The sequence below is a fragment of the Myotis myotis genome, unplaced genomic scaffold (genome assembly GCF_014108235.1).
Source record: "Myotis myotis isolate mMyoMyo1 unplaced genomic scaffold, mMyoMyo1.p scaffold_m19_p_1, whole genome shotgun sequence".
Lineage (NCBI taxonomy): Eukaryota > Metazoa > Chordata > Mammalia > Chiroptera > Vespertilionidae > Myotis > Myotis myotis.
The window spans coordinates 193,345,366-193,363,238 of NW_023416313.1; the positions used below are offsets into that span (position 1 = coordinate 193,345,366).

General features: G+C 41.4%; 1 protein-coding gene across 1 annotated transcript in view; it reads left to right on the forward strand.

The window, feature by feature from the left end:
* The window catches only part of PRKCH (protein kinase C eta), a 225,712-nt gene that overhangs the window by 67,963 nt on the left and 139,876 nt on the right, over positions 1-17,873 (forward strand). The window contains exon 2 of the mRNA XM_036309254.1: positions 2,600-2,663. Coding sequence (XP_036165147.1) covers positions 2,600-2,663 — 64 coding nt within the window. The remainder of the gene's footprint in view (positions 1-2,599; positions 2,664-17,873) is intronic.

The following is a 17,873-nucleotide window of genomic DNA, read 5'->3' on the forward strand; positions in this document are numbered from 1 at the left end:
TCAGAGAGGAGACCTTGGTTAAAACACATAGTGCCAAGGTGAGCAAACATATTAAGAACAATATGCCATATATGCCAGGTCCTTTGAAACAGCAAGGATGGACCGGCTCCCGGCATTTACATACAAAACTGCAAATGGTTTGAGGTAGTACTTCATTACTGCATTATTATTATAATTATTATGATTATTTTACTACTTGATGGGTTCATATTTCCTGTTCCATTTTATTCTACTTAAAATTCCTGTGGTGTGCAACCCACTCCATTGTTTTCATGTCCCACTGGTGAGTCTCAACCTGAAGTTTGTAGAATGCTGTTCTAAGGTCAGAGATCGTAGATGGACGAGGCTTGAAGATGGCATTCGAGTCTGGCTTTCCTCCACAATGGTGGCAGGGGTCAAAACGTGGACACAAACAACACACACAGCCAACCAAACAACAATAAAAGAAGAATGTGGAAGCAAGCCTGTTCTACTTGTGAAAGGTCCTGGTTCTAAGTGGCGGAATGCCCTGCTCCTGTCAGCGCAGCCCCTGACGGTCGGGGTAGGGCGGCCTTCCTTGCCAGCCCTGACAGCATGTTGGAGGGAGTTTATGGGCTGGCCCTGGGCTGGGGAATCACAGAGCTGGGGTCTTGGCAGTCTGTCTGTCCGTCCGGGGGGCTGGCAGCAGCTCCTTCTGTGCCTGTAGCAGTTTATCTTGTGAGGTCAAATGTGTGTAGCCCTGCCAGGCCTTTAATATTGAAGACAAGGGAGTGGCTTTTAAGAATAACATATTTTTGCCTTGAAACAAGTCAAGGCAGAGAGTGAGACAATTAGAGCCTGACATCCTGTTTAGTCATCTCTCCAGGGAGCTCTATTTTCAGAACTGCATGAGGTATGAAGGTAGTTAAGGGGGTATAGTTAACAGTAGTTGTAATGCAACTAGCCATTTTGAACACGGGGGTGATTTAAGGGGTGGTAACCACATTGATGGCAGACTTTATGCAGAGAAAGGGAGAGTTTACTGTATGAATAGGCTGCTGAACAGATCAAGTTTTCTGAGTCAGTACAAAATAGGCATCTTTTATTTTGCAAAGTATGTGATCAGGATGTGGTGTTAAAAAGTGTGGTGGTGAGCGAGGGTAAGGTCAGTGCTTTCCCCCAGTCTTCGACACCTCTGGGTGCAGTGAATAGTTTGTACTGCGCATGCTCTTTGAGATAACCCGACAGCGGCCATGTCAGAAATGCTGAATAATGACATCATGGACATTCAGATGACAGTGGTGAAGCTTGGGGTGGTGAGGGAACTTGCTCAGAGCCAGCTATGGCTGTCCGGCTAGATGCAGCGGTTCTCAACTTGTGGATTGTGACCCCTTTGGCAGTCGAACGACCATTTCACAGGGGTCCCCTAAGACCATCCTGCATATCAAATATTTACATTACGATTCATAACAGTAGCAACATTACAGTTATGAAGTAGCAACTAAAATAATTTTATGGTTGGGTCACAACATGAGGAACTGTATTTAAAGGGCCAGAAGGTTGAGAACCACGGGGCTAGAGTCTGTGCTGATCTAGTTCATGGCTCTTTCTACCATCCCGTGTGATCAGCCACTTATTTAAGTTTGTATTCTACCAGAAATGGCCATCCGCATCTACACTCAGCTTCTCTGCACCTCTCTCTCCCTCTCTTAGATGAAAGGCCAAGAGCAGAAAGGGGCTGAACCTGATAGACTTTTCTTTAAAGACAATTGTAAATTCATGTATTTGGGTCCAAAAACCTGGGGTCTTACAATCCAAGGCTTAGAGGTGTTGACGGGTAGTTGAAGGTTAGCACTGGCACGAAGAGGGCAGAGGCTGCCTACCAGGCTAGCGTGATCAGAGCAGGTGTGGAGGGCGCGGCCCCATCCCGGGGCCATGCGGTGTGAAGGTCTTTGGGAAGCTGGAGCACATCCGGAGGATGGGACCTACTGAGAAGACTTGACGCTGCCTCTTTTGCAGAATGTGTGTCTTGAGATCTCAGTGATAGACCAAGAACCTTAAGGCACGTTGAGATTCCTGTGAACAGTAGCGAATGCAAAGCTCCTGAGCTGCCTTCCCTGGTGCTCCCTGGAGATGACCTACACTCAGGTGGAAATGGTATAGACAGAGATGGCACCCCTCTCCTTATGCGTTTTACTTCCTAAAAACTAAAGGTTAGCAGTTGACCAGGTCACATTTGTTCATTACCTTATCTGTTGCCATTGTGCCTCTGTTCCCTATACTTACCATGTGGTTGAACAAAACGCTGCTCTTATAATGGGGTGCAAAAGATAAGGACGTCTCAGACACAATGGCCAAGTTTATGGGAGCCTCTTGATATCATGAAGAGCCCAAATGGAAGATACTAAAATTCAAGAGAAGAGAAACATCGAAAGAACTGTCACTTTTAGATTCGCTTTTCAACCACGATGGTTTCTTGTGTTTTTACTTGATTCTTGCCCCTCTACTGTTTAATGAAAGACTTAGGTCTGATTTATGGCTGTGCTCTGCACATTTAGCCCTCTCTGTAAGTCTATTTGAGGCCCATAAAATGTATGTTAAAATTAGAATATAATATACAATTTTTTTTCTCTCTTTCTAGGTGGATCTGGAGCCAGAAGGAAAAGTGTTTGTAGTAATAACCCTAACAGGGAGTTTCACTGAAGGTAAGAATGAGTTTTGGATCATTTCTGCTATATGTGTATCTTGGTTCATACTCAGTAGGAATTTCTATCATGGAAATTATAAAAAGAGCATTTTGTAAAAGACACTAAAAAAATTCACTGTTTTAAGTTAGGCTGGTGGGTATTTTGTTGTCTAATGGTCTATTGGTTTGAGTTGCCAGATTAAATATATTTGCTGAGTCTGGCAATCACCTGTTTTATATAACATGCTGAGTTTTGTTTTTATTCATCATCATCTTAGCTGAATTGTTTTTTGTCTGTTTTAGTTCATGAATATTAAGTTGTTCTTTAGAGTTTTGTTTTGGAGCCAATATTCAGTTTGCTCCTGAATGTGTTAAAAATTTAGGCGTTGTGTTCTTTTCCTTATAATCTTATATCTTGTTCTGTCCTTGATATGATTCTGTTTCTCTTCCCTTCGTACCACCCCCAGCTCTCACTCCCCAGTTTTGTTTTGTTTTGTTTTTTAATTGAGGCAAAATTTATAGAGTTGACCCTTGAGCAACATGGGTGTAAAGGGTGCCAACAACCCATCTCCACCCCCCACAGTCAAAATGTGTGTATAACTTTTGTCTCTATTATACAATAAAATGAACAGATCAGAAGTGAAGAGTTTGAATTTTGATAAATGCTACAACCCTGTAACCTGCACCCACCCCAATAAGCACATGAAAACATTTTTTAACATCAGGGAAATGCAAATTAAAATCAGAAGTTATTATTTTATACTCACCAGAATGTCTAAAATTAAAGAGATTGACCATACCTAGTGTTGGTGAGAATATGGAATAATTGGACCTCTCCTACATTGCTGGTGGGAGTGAGTATAAGAACACAACCACTTTGGAAATCCATTTGAGAGTTTCTTATATAGGTAGATATACAATATATGTACTATGTACTCTATTACCCAACAATTCCATTGATAGGTATTTGCCCTAGAGAGTTGAAAGTGTATATCCACAAAAATTCATGTACAAGAACTTTATAGAAGCATTATTCATAATACCCCAAACCAGGGAAAACTCAAGTGTCCAACAAGAGGAGAGGAGTTAAACAAATTTTTTTACATTTATATAATGGAAGGACTACTCAGCAATAAAGAGAAATAGGTTACTGTTATTCAAAATGACTTGCATGGATCTCATTGAAATCATGCTGAGGGAAAGTATCAGACACACGAGAGAATGTGCTATATAGTTCCATTTAAATGAACTTCCAGAATAGACAAAACTTATCTACTGGCGAAAAAATCAAACAAAACATTTTGTTTATTGCCTCTGGAAGCAGGGGACTGACTGGGAAAGGTCACGAGGGAACTTTCAGAGTGATGGAAATTTCATTTTGAAGTTATTTATTACCATTCTATAGAAGTGAAAAAAATTTTTTTTGTATCTTGATTTTGTATTCTGTGACCTTGATAAATTCATCTATTAGTTCTAGGTTTTTTTGTATTGTTTTTTTGTAGATACCTTAGGATTTTCTCTGTCAGCAAACATGTTGTCTATAAAGAAGGACAGTTTTCTTTCTCTTTTCTAATATTAATGGCTTTTATTTCATTTTTGTTTTTTATTGTGCTTGAATGCCTCCAGGACAGATCTCCTGGTCTCATAACCAATCCTGGGAGGAAGGAATTTAGTCTCTTCCCATTAAGTATGGCGGCAGCTCTATGCATTTTGTAGATGTCCTTTATCATAATTGGGGAAGTTTCTTTCTGGCCCTAGTTTTCTGATAGTTTTTTGTTTTTTTTGTTTTTTTTGTTTTTTTTGTTTTTTTTTAATCAAGAGTGAGTTAAATTTTGGCAAATGCTTTTTCTTTATCTATTGAGATGATCACATGGTTTTTCTCCTTTATTCTTTATTTTCTAGCAGACAGCTACATTACTATTGCTTTAAAATTATGAAGGCTTTTAGGATTTTTAGTCTTAATTTTTTCTAAGTTCTTTGGCAAATTCCATAGTTCTGGGATGGTCTTTACTCATAAAGTAGAGTCAGTTTGGGGTTTCAGTGGAAAGGGGTGGTTTCAAGTGGGAAATAGCTGAGATCTGAGCTCGTTTTGTTCAGGGTTCTAGCTCCTGCTCTTTCCTGGACCTCTCCGAGCTGCCCTTGCACATGCACAGTTCAGGAGGACCACAGATTTGAGGAGTTAATGGGTTTGGGAATTCTTTTCTCTGTGGGCCCATCCTTTCAGAATTTCTCTGCTCATTTTCCAGTTAGTGTGGCAGCCCTGAATCTCGTCATGTCACTCTTCAAGCCAATGAAGAGGTAGCTTTCTGTTTGAAGTCTATTCATCCTACCCCATGCAGCCTGGAATAGTCTTGGGAAATGGCCTGGCAATGTGGATTTTTAAATTAAATTTATTGGGTAACATTGGTTAATAACATTATATAAGCTTCAGATGTACAACTTTATACAACAACATCTGGAGACTCTATTGTGTCTCAGCACCTGAAGGCTAGTCTCCTGCTGTCACTATAGATTTGACCTCCTTTTGCCCTCTTTGCCCACCATTATGTTATCTATATGTGTGAATTTTTTGTTTTGTTCATTTTTGCTTTTTGTTTTGTATTTCACATATGAGTGAAATTATACAGTTCTTGTCTTTTTTCATCTCACTTATTCTACTTAGTATCACACTCTCCAGATTCATATCTTGCCCCATTAAATTCCCTTCCAGTGTCAAATTCTCTCTGATTTCTGCTTTTTTGGTTGCTCTCCAGAGTTTTTAATTGTTTAAAAATATTTTTCTAGAGATTTTCATTCTGTTTTTGTTGTTGAAGGGTAGTTCCTTATAAGCTACTCCATTACTAAAATCCTGGTGAAGATTTTTAAACATGTGACTCCATGGTTTGTCTGTTTGGTTGTCACATTTTGCTGCTGGTGACAATTCATCTTCTTTGAGAAATGGTTTTCTCTCCTCTCAGCCAATCATTCTTATTCACGAAGATGAATTGTTTTAATGGTAACATTTTTCTATCTTTTGTCTTAATTGTTGCACACAGTCTCATTGCTCTAATAATGAAATTAGCAGAACCTAGGATACTTGAACATGAAAAACTATCCAGGTTACAGTTTGGGGGTCTTCTGCCTGCTCTGAGGTCTTTTTGTTTCGTTTGGTGTCTGGTGCATAACAGGACTTGCGAGAAAAATAGTCTGCTCACTGCTCAGTTGAATAAAATGTAATGTAGCATTACAGAGCACTATTCATAGAACATTCTCCCAGCACATGGAACATGGGCACAGTCATTCTATAGGCAAACCCAGCAGTGAGAAGTGAGACAAGAGTGAGGAGAGGTGAGCTTCTAGGTGTGCTGATGTATCTTTCTGCATTAAGTTACAAGGGATTGACAGAGTAAACCCATGCATGGTAGACCAAGTCTGGTTATGCTGTAGTCATTACATGATTTCTTTTTTTTTAGAGCTACACCAGCTTTCTAGAACTAAGTTTTATTTAGGTTCTCTCTTCCCCCACTTTTTTTTTTGTTAACCCTCACCCAAGGATTTTTTTTTTCCCAATGATTTCTAGAGAGTGGAAGGGAGGGGGAGAGAAAGAAACATTGATGTGAGACACATCGATTGGTTACCTCCCGCACACTCCCGACCAGGGCAGGCATCGAACCTGCAACCCAAGATCATGCCCTTGACTGGGAATCAAACCCACAACCCCCCAGTGCATGGACCAATGCTCTAACCATTTAGCCCTCCGGCCAGGGGTAGGTTCTTTCTTCCTTAATTGTACACTAGAAACATCAGAACACTGGCACCAGAATCCTCCTGGATGTTCTCATTGTATTCATTGATTACAGTTTTAGTGATTGATAGAAAGAAAGGAATGTCAAATCTTACTAGGGATGAGTTTTTACCAGGTCATTGAAATTGTATTTCTTTCAGAGGTGACCCTGGATATAATTGAGAGGCAGGCTGAATTCATCTTTAGTAATTCCCCCTCCTGTTCAAGTCAGTTTTTCCTGCTCTCTGCCTTTAACTGTCTCTTACTTCAGTAAGATGCTCAGTGTTCTCCTCTCTCCAGGAACAGTTATGAAAAAGGAAGATAGTGAATTCATGGACCAATTCATACTAAAGTTATAGTGATTGATATCTTAGTCCTTTCTCCTTTTAGGTGTATTGCAGATTTTAAAAGATACTAAAAGAGCTGTTTTATCCACAAGTCATAGATTTTTTTAATGTTGAAATTTCAGGAGCTATAGCGTCTCTGAGTGGGATATATTTTAGAGCCTCAGATCTGTTCTCTCTGTGGGAGCTTTGTCTCATCAGTTTGGCTCCTAGGCTATAGTTCACTGTGAGCTTGCACATTGCTGCTGCCTTAGAGCACTGCTTTCTCTTCAAATACAGACGACATGATGGCTTCTCTGTGTGTGTTAGAAGAGGGAGGAATGGGGTCCCTCCATCATGCCAGCCGCAGCTGTAGCAGCAGCCTGGGCCTGGCACTGTGAGAATGTCCCTGGCTTGGTTTCACTCTGTCAGCCACTCTAGAACATCCCCAGCCATAAACTGACAGGTCGGCTGATAGAACACATGTAGCTTTAGTTCCCATTTTGGATGCTGAAGGACTTTACATAAAGAGCACTATGAGGTCAGGCCTCCTGGTGTGTCTGGGGCTACAAAAGGGACATTGGCCTGGGATCCCAGAGGGATTGTCAGAGCTCAAGAAATGTTGGTTGAGCCTTAGGATGCATCTAATCTATCTCACAGGATTGTTTCAAAGGTCAGGTGATATAATGTGTAAGAAAATGCTTTGTAAATTGTAGAGTGCACTCTGAAGGTACATTCTCCCTACCCCCGTCTGGGATCCCATGTGTATTCAGCATGTTTGTTTCATTTTGGCACCACCTTTATTTTATACTAGAGGCCTGGTGCGTGACATTTGTGCATTGGGGGTGGGGGTGGGGGCGGTGGTCTCTCAGACCAGCCTGCGCCCTCTCACAGTCTGGGACCCCTCAGGGGATGTCCACCGAGGGGCCCTTAGCACTGCTGCAGGAGCGGAAGAGGCTCTGGCCACCACAGCTGCACTCACCAGCCATGAGCCCAGCTTCTGGCTGAGCGGCACTCTCCCTGTGGGGGGAGTGCACTGACCACCAAGAGGCAGCTCCTGCATTGAGCATCTGCCTCCTGGTGGTCAGTGCACGTCATAGTGACCGGTCATTCGGTTGATTTGCATATTAGGGTTTTATTATATAGGATAGGATGCTGTTAACCTGTAGTATTTTCAAAGGAATTTAGTGGACAATTACTAGTATAATGTGGGCTTATATCTATGCCTGTTTTTCTTTCGTGGCCTCCTATAAGAGTTCTGCCATTAGCTCAGATTCTGTAATCCCCAAGCTCTCTTTTAAAAAAGAAATTGCTTACTGGGGCTGTGGTCTATGATATATAGGACTGACATTTGGAACTACTGATAACTACTTATTTTATCCTGTCTCATATTCTTATCTTTTATTAATTATGCTGAAACAGCAGCCAAGGCAGAAAGTTTTTCTTAACCATAAGACATGACTGAGAAATAACATAAGAAATGCCTGTTGGGTGCAGACCTTTGAGTCATCATGGATGCTGGGGAGATAAAATGAACAAGACAGAGACGTTTTCCTGACGGAGCTCATAGGAGGGAGTGGTGTGCAGTGTAGAGCTGACGTCTCCAGGTGGGAATAAGTCCAAGACCAGGTGTTGGCCCTTGGGGATATGGAATCAGATCAGCAGAAGGTTTTAGAGAGAGCTTCACAGAGGAGGTGTAGTTCAAAGCAAGTTTGATGATAAATAGAAATATGCCAGGAAGGGAAGCTAGTTCATACAAAGTCACAGAGGTAAGAGAGCAGGAACAGGTTCCAGAAACTGAAAGTAGTGGGGAGGTGATGAAGGTGGGGGAGTGGCAAGGAGATGTGGCCAGAGACATGGAACATGTGCCCAGGGCAGTCTGCCTGCTGTACCAGTGTAACAATGAGTAATACCATCTCGCCCTCAGAAGGGTCCCAGGTTAGATGATACATTTCTACTTTGAGGTGGGAGAGGAGGGGAGGCGGGGCAGTGAAGGGTTTTAAGCAGAAAAAAAAAAGATCTGATTTGATAGGTTCAAGGAGGGGTTGTTAAAACATAAGAGGAGACAAGGGTGTGAAAGCCATTAAGAGATCATTAAAGTTGTCTAAGGTTGAGATTAGTAGAGCTTCAGTTAAGTTGGAATCTGTGGGGATGGATGGGGAGGAGGGGACAGCTATGAGAGATGTATATGCAGTGAAACCAACAGGAATTGTCAGTTCATTGGATGTTAGGGATATGGAAGATGAGTCTCAGATGACGTTGTGGAATCATTCACCAGGATAGAAATATAGTGATGGAAGATGATGAATTCAGCTTTAGGCAAGTAGAGTTTGAGGTGCTTGTGGAAACCCAAGTGGACATGTCTAGGAGGAATTGAAAATAAGAGTCCATCGTTTGGCAAGAGAGGTGAGCCCAAGATAGTGCCCTAGGTGTCCGTGGTAGCCAGGCACATGGGTGAAGGCGCCCAGTGGAAAGATTTAGAGAGAAAACCCAGGTGACCAATCGTAGAACTCTATGGAACACCAGCATTTAAGGACTCTGTGCCATGGATTATGATTTGTCAAACTCACCAAACTATGTTGAAGGTTTACTTAACACCCATCTTGCTAATGTATTCATTACTCATTCAATAATATTTGAGTGCTTACTGCATGCCAGGGACTATTTCACCAGAAGGCATAATACCTTCCAAATTGTCATCAAACGTTTTGTAGTGAAGTTTAAAGAACAGAACATAAAACCCTTTGAAAAGTAATGTTTGCATTGCTGTTAACCTGTGGTATTTTCAAAGTTGGGTATATAGTGCGCTGTGTGCAGGTTTAGCAATAGAACAGACACAACTGCTCTAAAACTGGGGGAGGGCTCTCCACTGAGCTGTGATAGAACAAGCCAAACTCTTTGTGGAAATCCGTCACAGAGCTGAAGGCATTGTGTTATCAACAGGATCAGAAACCCATGACCATTGTTCACTTTGAGAAATGTGTTATCACTCTTGATCGGAGGCAGAATTCCCCCAAGCACTGCTCCTGAAGTAGACACCATCGAAGTGATTTATTATTTTGAAAGCGCTGTCTCATGCCACTGTGTGTTTCATTCTGGCTAAGCCTTTCTGGACCAAACAACTGGATCTGCCGCCTAATCGAGCTGAAATTTATTATGGTGATGAAACAGACCTGGATTTTAAGGCAACCTCTTGACGCTGTGGGAATGTCAGAATCTGGCCCTGTTTATGATTGTCACTATGTTGGACTAGTTTTTACCTGAAAGAGTGGAGTGGCAATAAAAAGGCTGAAATAAATGAAACTGATAAAAAATGCATCGAACTAAATTCATAGCTGCTGTACATTGGAAGGGAAACAACAGAAGTGAGGTCAGGTTGTGTTATCTCCTCACGTGAGAACAAATCAGAAATTATATTGGTGCATTGTTATGCTGTTAAGAAATATGGTGTAAGATTTTACGATTCGAAGAGGATGTAGGTTGCGAAAGTGAACTTTGCCTGGACTCAGGGAACCTCCAACTCAAATGGTTGGCTCACAGAGAGAAAACCAGACATTATGTTCCTCCTCACGGGAGCACACCACACTGTCTGTGGGGTACATGTAAAGGCAGACCAGCCATGAGTTGATTTTTGAAAATGGGTGACATGTGAGTTTATTGTACCATTCTATTTACTTTTGCACATGTTGGAAATTGTCCTTATTAAGAAGTGAAATTTTAAAAAATAAACTACACATTTTAAACATGTCTATTTCCTACATAAAACACAGAATCTGGGTTGCCTCTATGACATCCAAATGATCCTTTAACTTTGAACCCCTGTTATTTATCTTCATTTATAATTTAAAGCTGTTTTATTTTTCTGTCTGTATATATTTTATCCTTCATTCCCAATGTTTAAATATTACAAAGAGGCAAGTTAAACATTGTAAATGACTAAAGGACTTCAGGAAGATTTTTAAAAGTTCCAGATGAATACTAAGCAGTGAGTCAAAAGCTGCAGGTAGGAAGGGCTGAGTAAGACAGTTCCCTTCATTCCAGCATCAAGTGCCCACTTACAATGAATGACAAGTACTCATCTCCTACTAACAATTACATAACGCTTTGCACTTGCAAAGTTTAGGATAGTTTCCTAAAAGAATAAAGTAAATCAAAAGAATTCATGGTAGAAGTATCTTTATGAAGATAGTCAGACAAACGTTCTGTGTGCCTGTGCTTTTTTCCCTAGTTCCGAAGGCAAACGTGAAGATATTCCGTTCCAGGTTGTGTTGTTGGTTTTGGTGGGGGTTTTTTTTTGGGGGGGGGGGATTTCTTAAAACACAAACAAAAACACAACGTGACAGCGCACCTGTTGTTTGTGGATTTTGCAGCATGTCTAGAAAACTTGGCTCAAACTTTGCATTGCCCACCTTGTCTTATTGCATTAGTGAAGCCGATACACGTTTCTCCCAGGGAGAAGGTGGAACGTGCACTTGAACTTGGGTATCTGCTCATTCTCTCTGCCAAGGCAGGCATAAGAGCATAGAGTAAGATTCTGATCCTTTTTTGGCTTGTTTGTTTTTGATACCATTGCCTCAGTTTTTAGCTCAGACTTCCTGCGTCAAACCCCTGGTCTACAAATAATTATGTTCTCTGCTAAATCGTTGTGGCCACACATGCACCGAGGCGCAGGAAACGTGTCACTGCTTGAAAACTGCACCCACGGTTTCTCACGGTACCTCACACTCACAGAGCAGGGGGAAGCAATCTCTGATGGCAGTTCATTTCCAGTGCCCCTTCTCATGTTTCAAACCTGGTGACAGTTTACTGATTTAATTTTTAAATTTACTTTATTTTTTAAATATATTCCTTTGATATATTCAGCCCAAGGAATGAGTGACCACTTCAGTTTTCCTTATGGTCCAAGCAGTTCAGTGGCTACCATTGGAAATGATAGCCAGGTTGAAGACAGCATAGGAGAGAGAGAAAGAGGCATTAAGGGAAGGGGAAATGACTTGGTTTTTGGAAAAAAGAAGAAACGATCATTTTAAAGGATTGAGGCTAATTGTCCCCTGTCATAGTACACTTGCTCCTCTTCTCTGTCACAGCCAGCTCATTTATTTAAAGCCGCCTGAGGACCAGAGACTGTGCTGGGCCTGTAATTCAGTAAATGGCAACAGCAGTCTTGTTTTATTTTCCTTCTGGTAGCAAGATGGGCTCCTGGGCTGGTCACCGATTCTCTCTTTGTAGTTATGGAATCCTGTCTAGGATTTCCTTTGTTCTCACAACAACCTTCCGAGGCTCATGCAGTGCTCCGTTTGCATGTGGTGAGTGCAGCTCAGAGACACTGATTTGCTGCTGTCTGTGCTAGACCCAGACACAAGCTCAGATGGGGATGCTGAGGTCCAAGATCTTTCTAAGCCATCCATCTCTCTGGGAGGCTTTTTTGTGTTTTCTCTTTGTTCTACCTTGGAAGAAAACTGCTCCATGGTATAATCCCACCCTCCTCAGAGTGTTGTCATCTTTGGGGATGATGTATTTTTGCAAGGCTCCCCTTGGGCCCCTCCTTCTTAAACCTAAAGGTTGACATTCACCTGGGAAAGGGGCCACCTTCTCAGATATCATGCATGGATCAGAGAGCTCTGGGAGGAGTGAGCTTGAGATTGGCTTAGGTTTAATTGCAATTGCCAGTAGGATTTTTTTAATTATATTTTTATTGATTTTAGAGAGAGATGGAGAGAGAGAGACAGAAACATTGATGAGAGAGAAACATCAACATCGATTGACTGCCTCCTGATCTCACTGGGGATCAAGCCCACAACCGTCACATGTGCCCTGACCAGGAATCGAACCGTGACCTCTGGGTTCATGAGTCGATGCTCAACCATGGAATCACATCTGCTGGTCATCAGTAGGGTTTCTTAATGCAGACCTTCAGCTAGAACTCAGAAGAAATTAAAAATTAAATAAATGAGTTTTGTTTCGGACATGACAGTTATATTTGCCTAGCTAAACCCCAAGTTCATCCTGACTACTTCTCTTACTTTCATTGACTATTGATAAAAAAAACTCTTAAGTGGTGGTTTTGTTCAGAATTTAACTGGTTCTCAAAATATGGCCCTGCAGACCTTTGGAGGTTCTAGAGATGTTTTCAGGAGGTCTGTAGTTCAAAACTATTTTTCTTATTATACTAAGATGTTGTTTGCCTTTTCAAATGTGTTGACATTTGCACTAATGGTGCAAAAGGAATGGTGGGTAAAACTATTAACACCTTAGAACCAATTAAGGCACCGAATGTATAGTCATCAGTGTACCAGTGTAATCTTCATTGCCATATAATTGCAGGGAAAGAAAAAAAAGAACACAATTTCACTTAAGAATATATTTGATGAAGCAGGAAACAATTTCAATGTTGTTACTTTATAGTATGCTGTGTGACAAAGTGGGAGCTATGCATAAAGCACTTCCACATACTGAAAAACAATCATGTCTCAAGGAAAAACACTTGTGTGATGGAGTTGTTAGCTGAGCTAGCCATTTTTTCCATGTAACACCATTTTTACTTGGAAGAAAAAAAAATGACAAACTATAGTTATGGAGACTTGGCAACTTGTCAGGTATTTTCCTGAAGGTGAATGTAGCAAGTCTGTTATTTCAAGGAAAATAACTCTGACTATTTGATGCCAATGATACAGTTGGACCCTTCCATTTTGGAAAATTTATACCCACCATTATTAGCCTTTCAGCTTCCGATGCTTAACAAAGATTTTCTCAATGCATCTGTTGTTGATGTTAATGAACAGTGTGGTATTTTAATCTGTATAGTAAAATATGTCAATGGTTGGAAGACCTACACAACTCAGTGAGCCTGTGTTTTCGAAATGACCCATACAAGATGTTACAAAAACATCTACGAGTCAAGGGTCCATTGAAATAATAAAATAGGCGAATGGACTTAATGTAGTGGAGTTTGAAAAGCTCATTGATGATGGGTTTGGAATCCACATTGCAACTAACTTTTAAGAAGCTACCACTTGCTAAGTTTTGATGTAGTATCAACAAATATTCATAATTATAAGCTATTAAAACACTCTCAATTACTCTATGTGTGCAGCTAGATTTTATTCTTTTTGTTGTTGTTATTGTTAATCATCACCCGGGAATATTTTCCATTGATTTTTTCCTTTTTTTTTTAAAGAGAGTGGAAGGGAGAGGAGAGACAGGGAGAGGGAAACATTGATGTGAGAGAGACATAATGATTGGTTGCCTCCTGTATGCGTCCAGAACAGGACCAGGGATGCTGCAGCCAGGGTACCTGCCCTTGACCAGAATCGAACCAGGAACCCTTCAGTCCTTGGGCCGATGCTCTACCCATTGAGGCAAACCAGCTAGGGCTAGATTTTATTCGTATACTTCAACTAAAATGAAGTTGCAACAAATTGAATACAGGAGCAGATATTAAGAATCCAGCTGGGCCCTAACCGGTTTGGCTCAGTGGATGGAGCGTTGGCCTGCGGACTGAAGGGTCCCAGGTTCGATTCTGGTCAAGGGCATGTACCTCAGTTGCGGGCACATCCCCAGGAGGGGGTGTGCAGGAGGCAGCTGATCGATGTTTCTCTCTCATCATCGATGTTTCTAACTCTCTATCCCTCTCCCTTCCTCTCTGAAATCAATAAAGATATATTAAAAAAAAAAAATCCAGCTGGGCCTTGGCCAGTGTTGTTCAGTAGTTAGAGTATTAGCCGGAACACCAAAGGGTCCAAGGTTCAATTCCTGGTCAAGGGCATTGCACCTGGGCTGCAGGTTCGATTTGGGCATGTATAGGATGCCACCAATCGATGCTCACAGAGATGTCTCTTTCTCTCTCTCCCTTCTCTTCCCTTCCACTCTCTGAAAATAATCAATGGGGAAAAAATCCTCAAGTGAGAATTAACAAAAAATAAATAAATAAAAAAGAATCCAAAAGATGAAAGATTTGCAAAATCATAAAAATTACCACTCTTATTAAGATTTTTGTTTTGGAAAATATAGTTATCTTTCATAAAAATGTTATTTATGTTAACATACAATGGATTTGTTATTGTTTTAAATGAAAGAATTAAATACCTCAATTTTAATTTCTAATAATGGCAAGTATCAATAGAGAAGAACCCACAAAAACCAAAATTTTGAGTTCTCAATTTTTAAGACTATAAAAGGGTCCTGAGGCCAAATGACTTTTAGAATTTTTAGGTTGACCTTTCCTTTTATCTTTCTTCCAGAAATCCAGCATTTTTCATTCTAGGGACCACAGAGAGAAGGAACTGACAAATATCAGTGTATGTTATATTGGGGACTGATTATTATGTAGGCAGCAGGTGATACAGGTGACAGAAACTGTAATCCTTTTTTTAAAAACTGTAACGCTTCTTATTTCTAATCATTTTTACTGTGCAAGGTACTTTCTCAGCCAGTTTTTGTTATAAACCTTTCTCATAAAAAGAGGACGGTCAGGAAGTGAGACCAGAACAACCCAGAAGCGATGGTGGTTTCTAACTTTAGAGCTCGCCTGCTGCTGGTCGCTGTATGCTAAACCGTTGCTTTATTTGAGAAGAACAAGGTCGTGGCAATACTTCTGAGCAAGTGGTCAGAGCCATAAGCATTCAAAGCTGAACCTCAAAAATAGCTGCAAGATCTGTGGACAGAACATCAGCAGATCAACTGCGTGTGGCACTCGCTTTGAAGTCAAAATTCTTGCAAAATGCAGAATCTGACTTTTCTTAATTTTCCCAAGTATATCATTGAAATGACACTAATGTGGTAGTCTCTCGATGGAACTGAGATTTGGGTAAAACAAAAGTGATTTAATTTTTTGATAGAAAAATTAATTGCTTCAGAGTCTATTTTCATTATGCTTCAATCTCACTTCCAGCAACTCCTGATCTCTCTGCAAGGCAGCCGAGGTTCTGTTTTCAGGCTAGTTATTGTGATGTTAGGTTTTCTCCAATAACGCCCTGGGTCAGTGGACAGCTAGAGAGGTGGGCAGACCTGTTTCTTCCCTTTGCCCCTGCAGCTTGTCTTCAGCATCACGATTTCATCCTGGTGTCTGAGATTTCTGTTCTGGGTCTCACGTCAGTGCTGGATGACTCCTTGCAGGAGGTTGAGAGTGTGTGTTTGGGGTGTGGGGTGCATAGTGCCCTAGGGTTGCAGGCACATCCGTTGTGTATGTCAGGGATTGCCTTAGGTCTTGTAAACTTTTCACACCGTTTTGGAAAAGCTCAGTTGCTTCCTCCATGAATTTATATTCAGTAACAAAAATATACTAGGTTGAGCAATACCTCTAAATTATCACCAGTAGGGCCCAGGGAATCAAGAGAACTCTGTATGTATACACACACAGAATACTTATGTATGACATTATGTAATGTATGTATGATGAATGTGTGTGTGTGTGTGTGTGTGTGTGTGTGTGTGTGTGTGTGTATGCATGCACTTACTAATGACACTGGTTTATTCTCAAGGAACTCACAGTTTGGTGTGTGGCTAGAGGTTTAATTAGATAAATTAAAATAATATGCTAAGTGATAAATGCTGTGGGGAAAAATAAGATAGGCTAAGACAGTGGTTGGCAAACTGCGGCTCTTGAGCCACATGCGGCTCTTTGGCCCCTTGAGTGTGGCTCTTCCACAAAATATTTCTGCACATGGGCCACGAAGTTTCAATCGCACTGTACGTGCGCGCCCACACATGGTATTTTGTGGAAGAGCCACACTCACAGGGCCAAAGAGCCGCATGTGGCTCACGAGCCGCAGTTTGCCGACCACTGGGCTAAGGGGACAGAGATGAGGGCTGTGTGTGTGTTCTGTGCAAATGTTTGAGCCAAAGATCTGAAAGGAGGCAGAGGGTGAGCCACAGGGTTGTCTAGGGGAAGAGAAAAGAAGAGGTAAAAGACCTGAAGGGGAGCATGGTTGGTGAGCGAGAGTTTGCAGCAGGGAGAGGACCATGGCTGAGCCCTGAGCTCCTGAGGGGGTGCCCAGCAGCACTGGCACAGGGTCAGCACCCTGTTAATGTCACTTTCCTTTTCAGGAACATGCCTTTGTTACGTAAGTGAAATTCACCTATAGTTGATGCTGGCTTACCATTTGTCTGATTGAGCATAATCTTTTTTCTCCCTTTGGCTAGGAGCCTGGAGAGCACAATATTATTCCCATTTACAATGATTTAATATACGTTGCTAAAACACAAACTATTGTAAGTTTATCATGAAGACTTTCCCAAGATCTGTGAATTCCATCGTGACTTCTTATTGTGCTGAGCTAAATTAAGGATCCATTACACAGCTTAATAAGCATTAAAAGTTCAAATTGTCTGTCTGGGGAGATATAACATGTCCATGCACTGCTAAATATAATTAGCCGTAATTCCATTCTAGTTACAGGTTATTAAGAAATTATCCTTATTTGCGCACCTCACCCATCTTAAACACAGTCAGAAAGTTTAGGTTGAGCTGGAATCTTCCGTTCTTGAACGTGGTGGGAACTACCATGGTTGTGACGTTTTAATAAATGTCAGCAACATGTCTGCTGAACACCTGGAGAAGTAAATCGGTTGGAGCTCAGTCGGGGCACACTGGAGGTTAATCTTATTGAGTCTTGGCACTACTTCCTGTTAAGGACACTTCCGTTATCTGAGTCCTTAGATTGGAATTTGCCAAGTACTAAAAGCAGGGCCTTCAAAAAGCATGAGATGGTAAGAGAGGATCTGTGCTAGAGCAATGGAATCACTTGAAACTTTTGAACAATACAGATTGCGAGGCCCCAGCCTGAACCAGAGTCTCTGGGGGAGAGGCCAGGGAAACAGATTCCTTAGAAGCACCGTGGCTGGTTGGCCACATTTAAACACCGCTGAGTATCCTAAGTCATATCAAATTTGATGAGTGGAAAGTTTTGGCGATTGGGAGGTTTGATAGTTGAAGAAAACACAGAAAAAACAACAACCCGCAAACCAGAGTGTATCACTTTGGTGTTGTCTTTTAAGAATTGACAAAACCCTGTATGGCTTCTTTGAAGAGTCATTAGAAAGGCTGGGACACAGGGAGGCCAGGTTACAGTTTTTGCACTTTTAGGAGGAGAAAACGAGACTCAGCGGCTAAGGGCCTTGCCAATGTGTCAAACCCTCCCTGCTA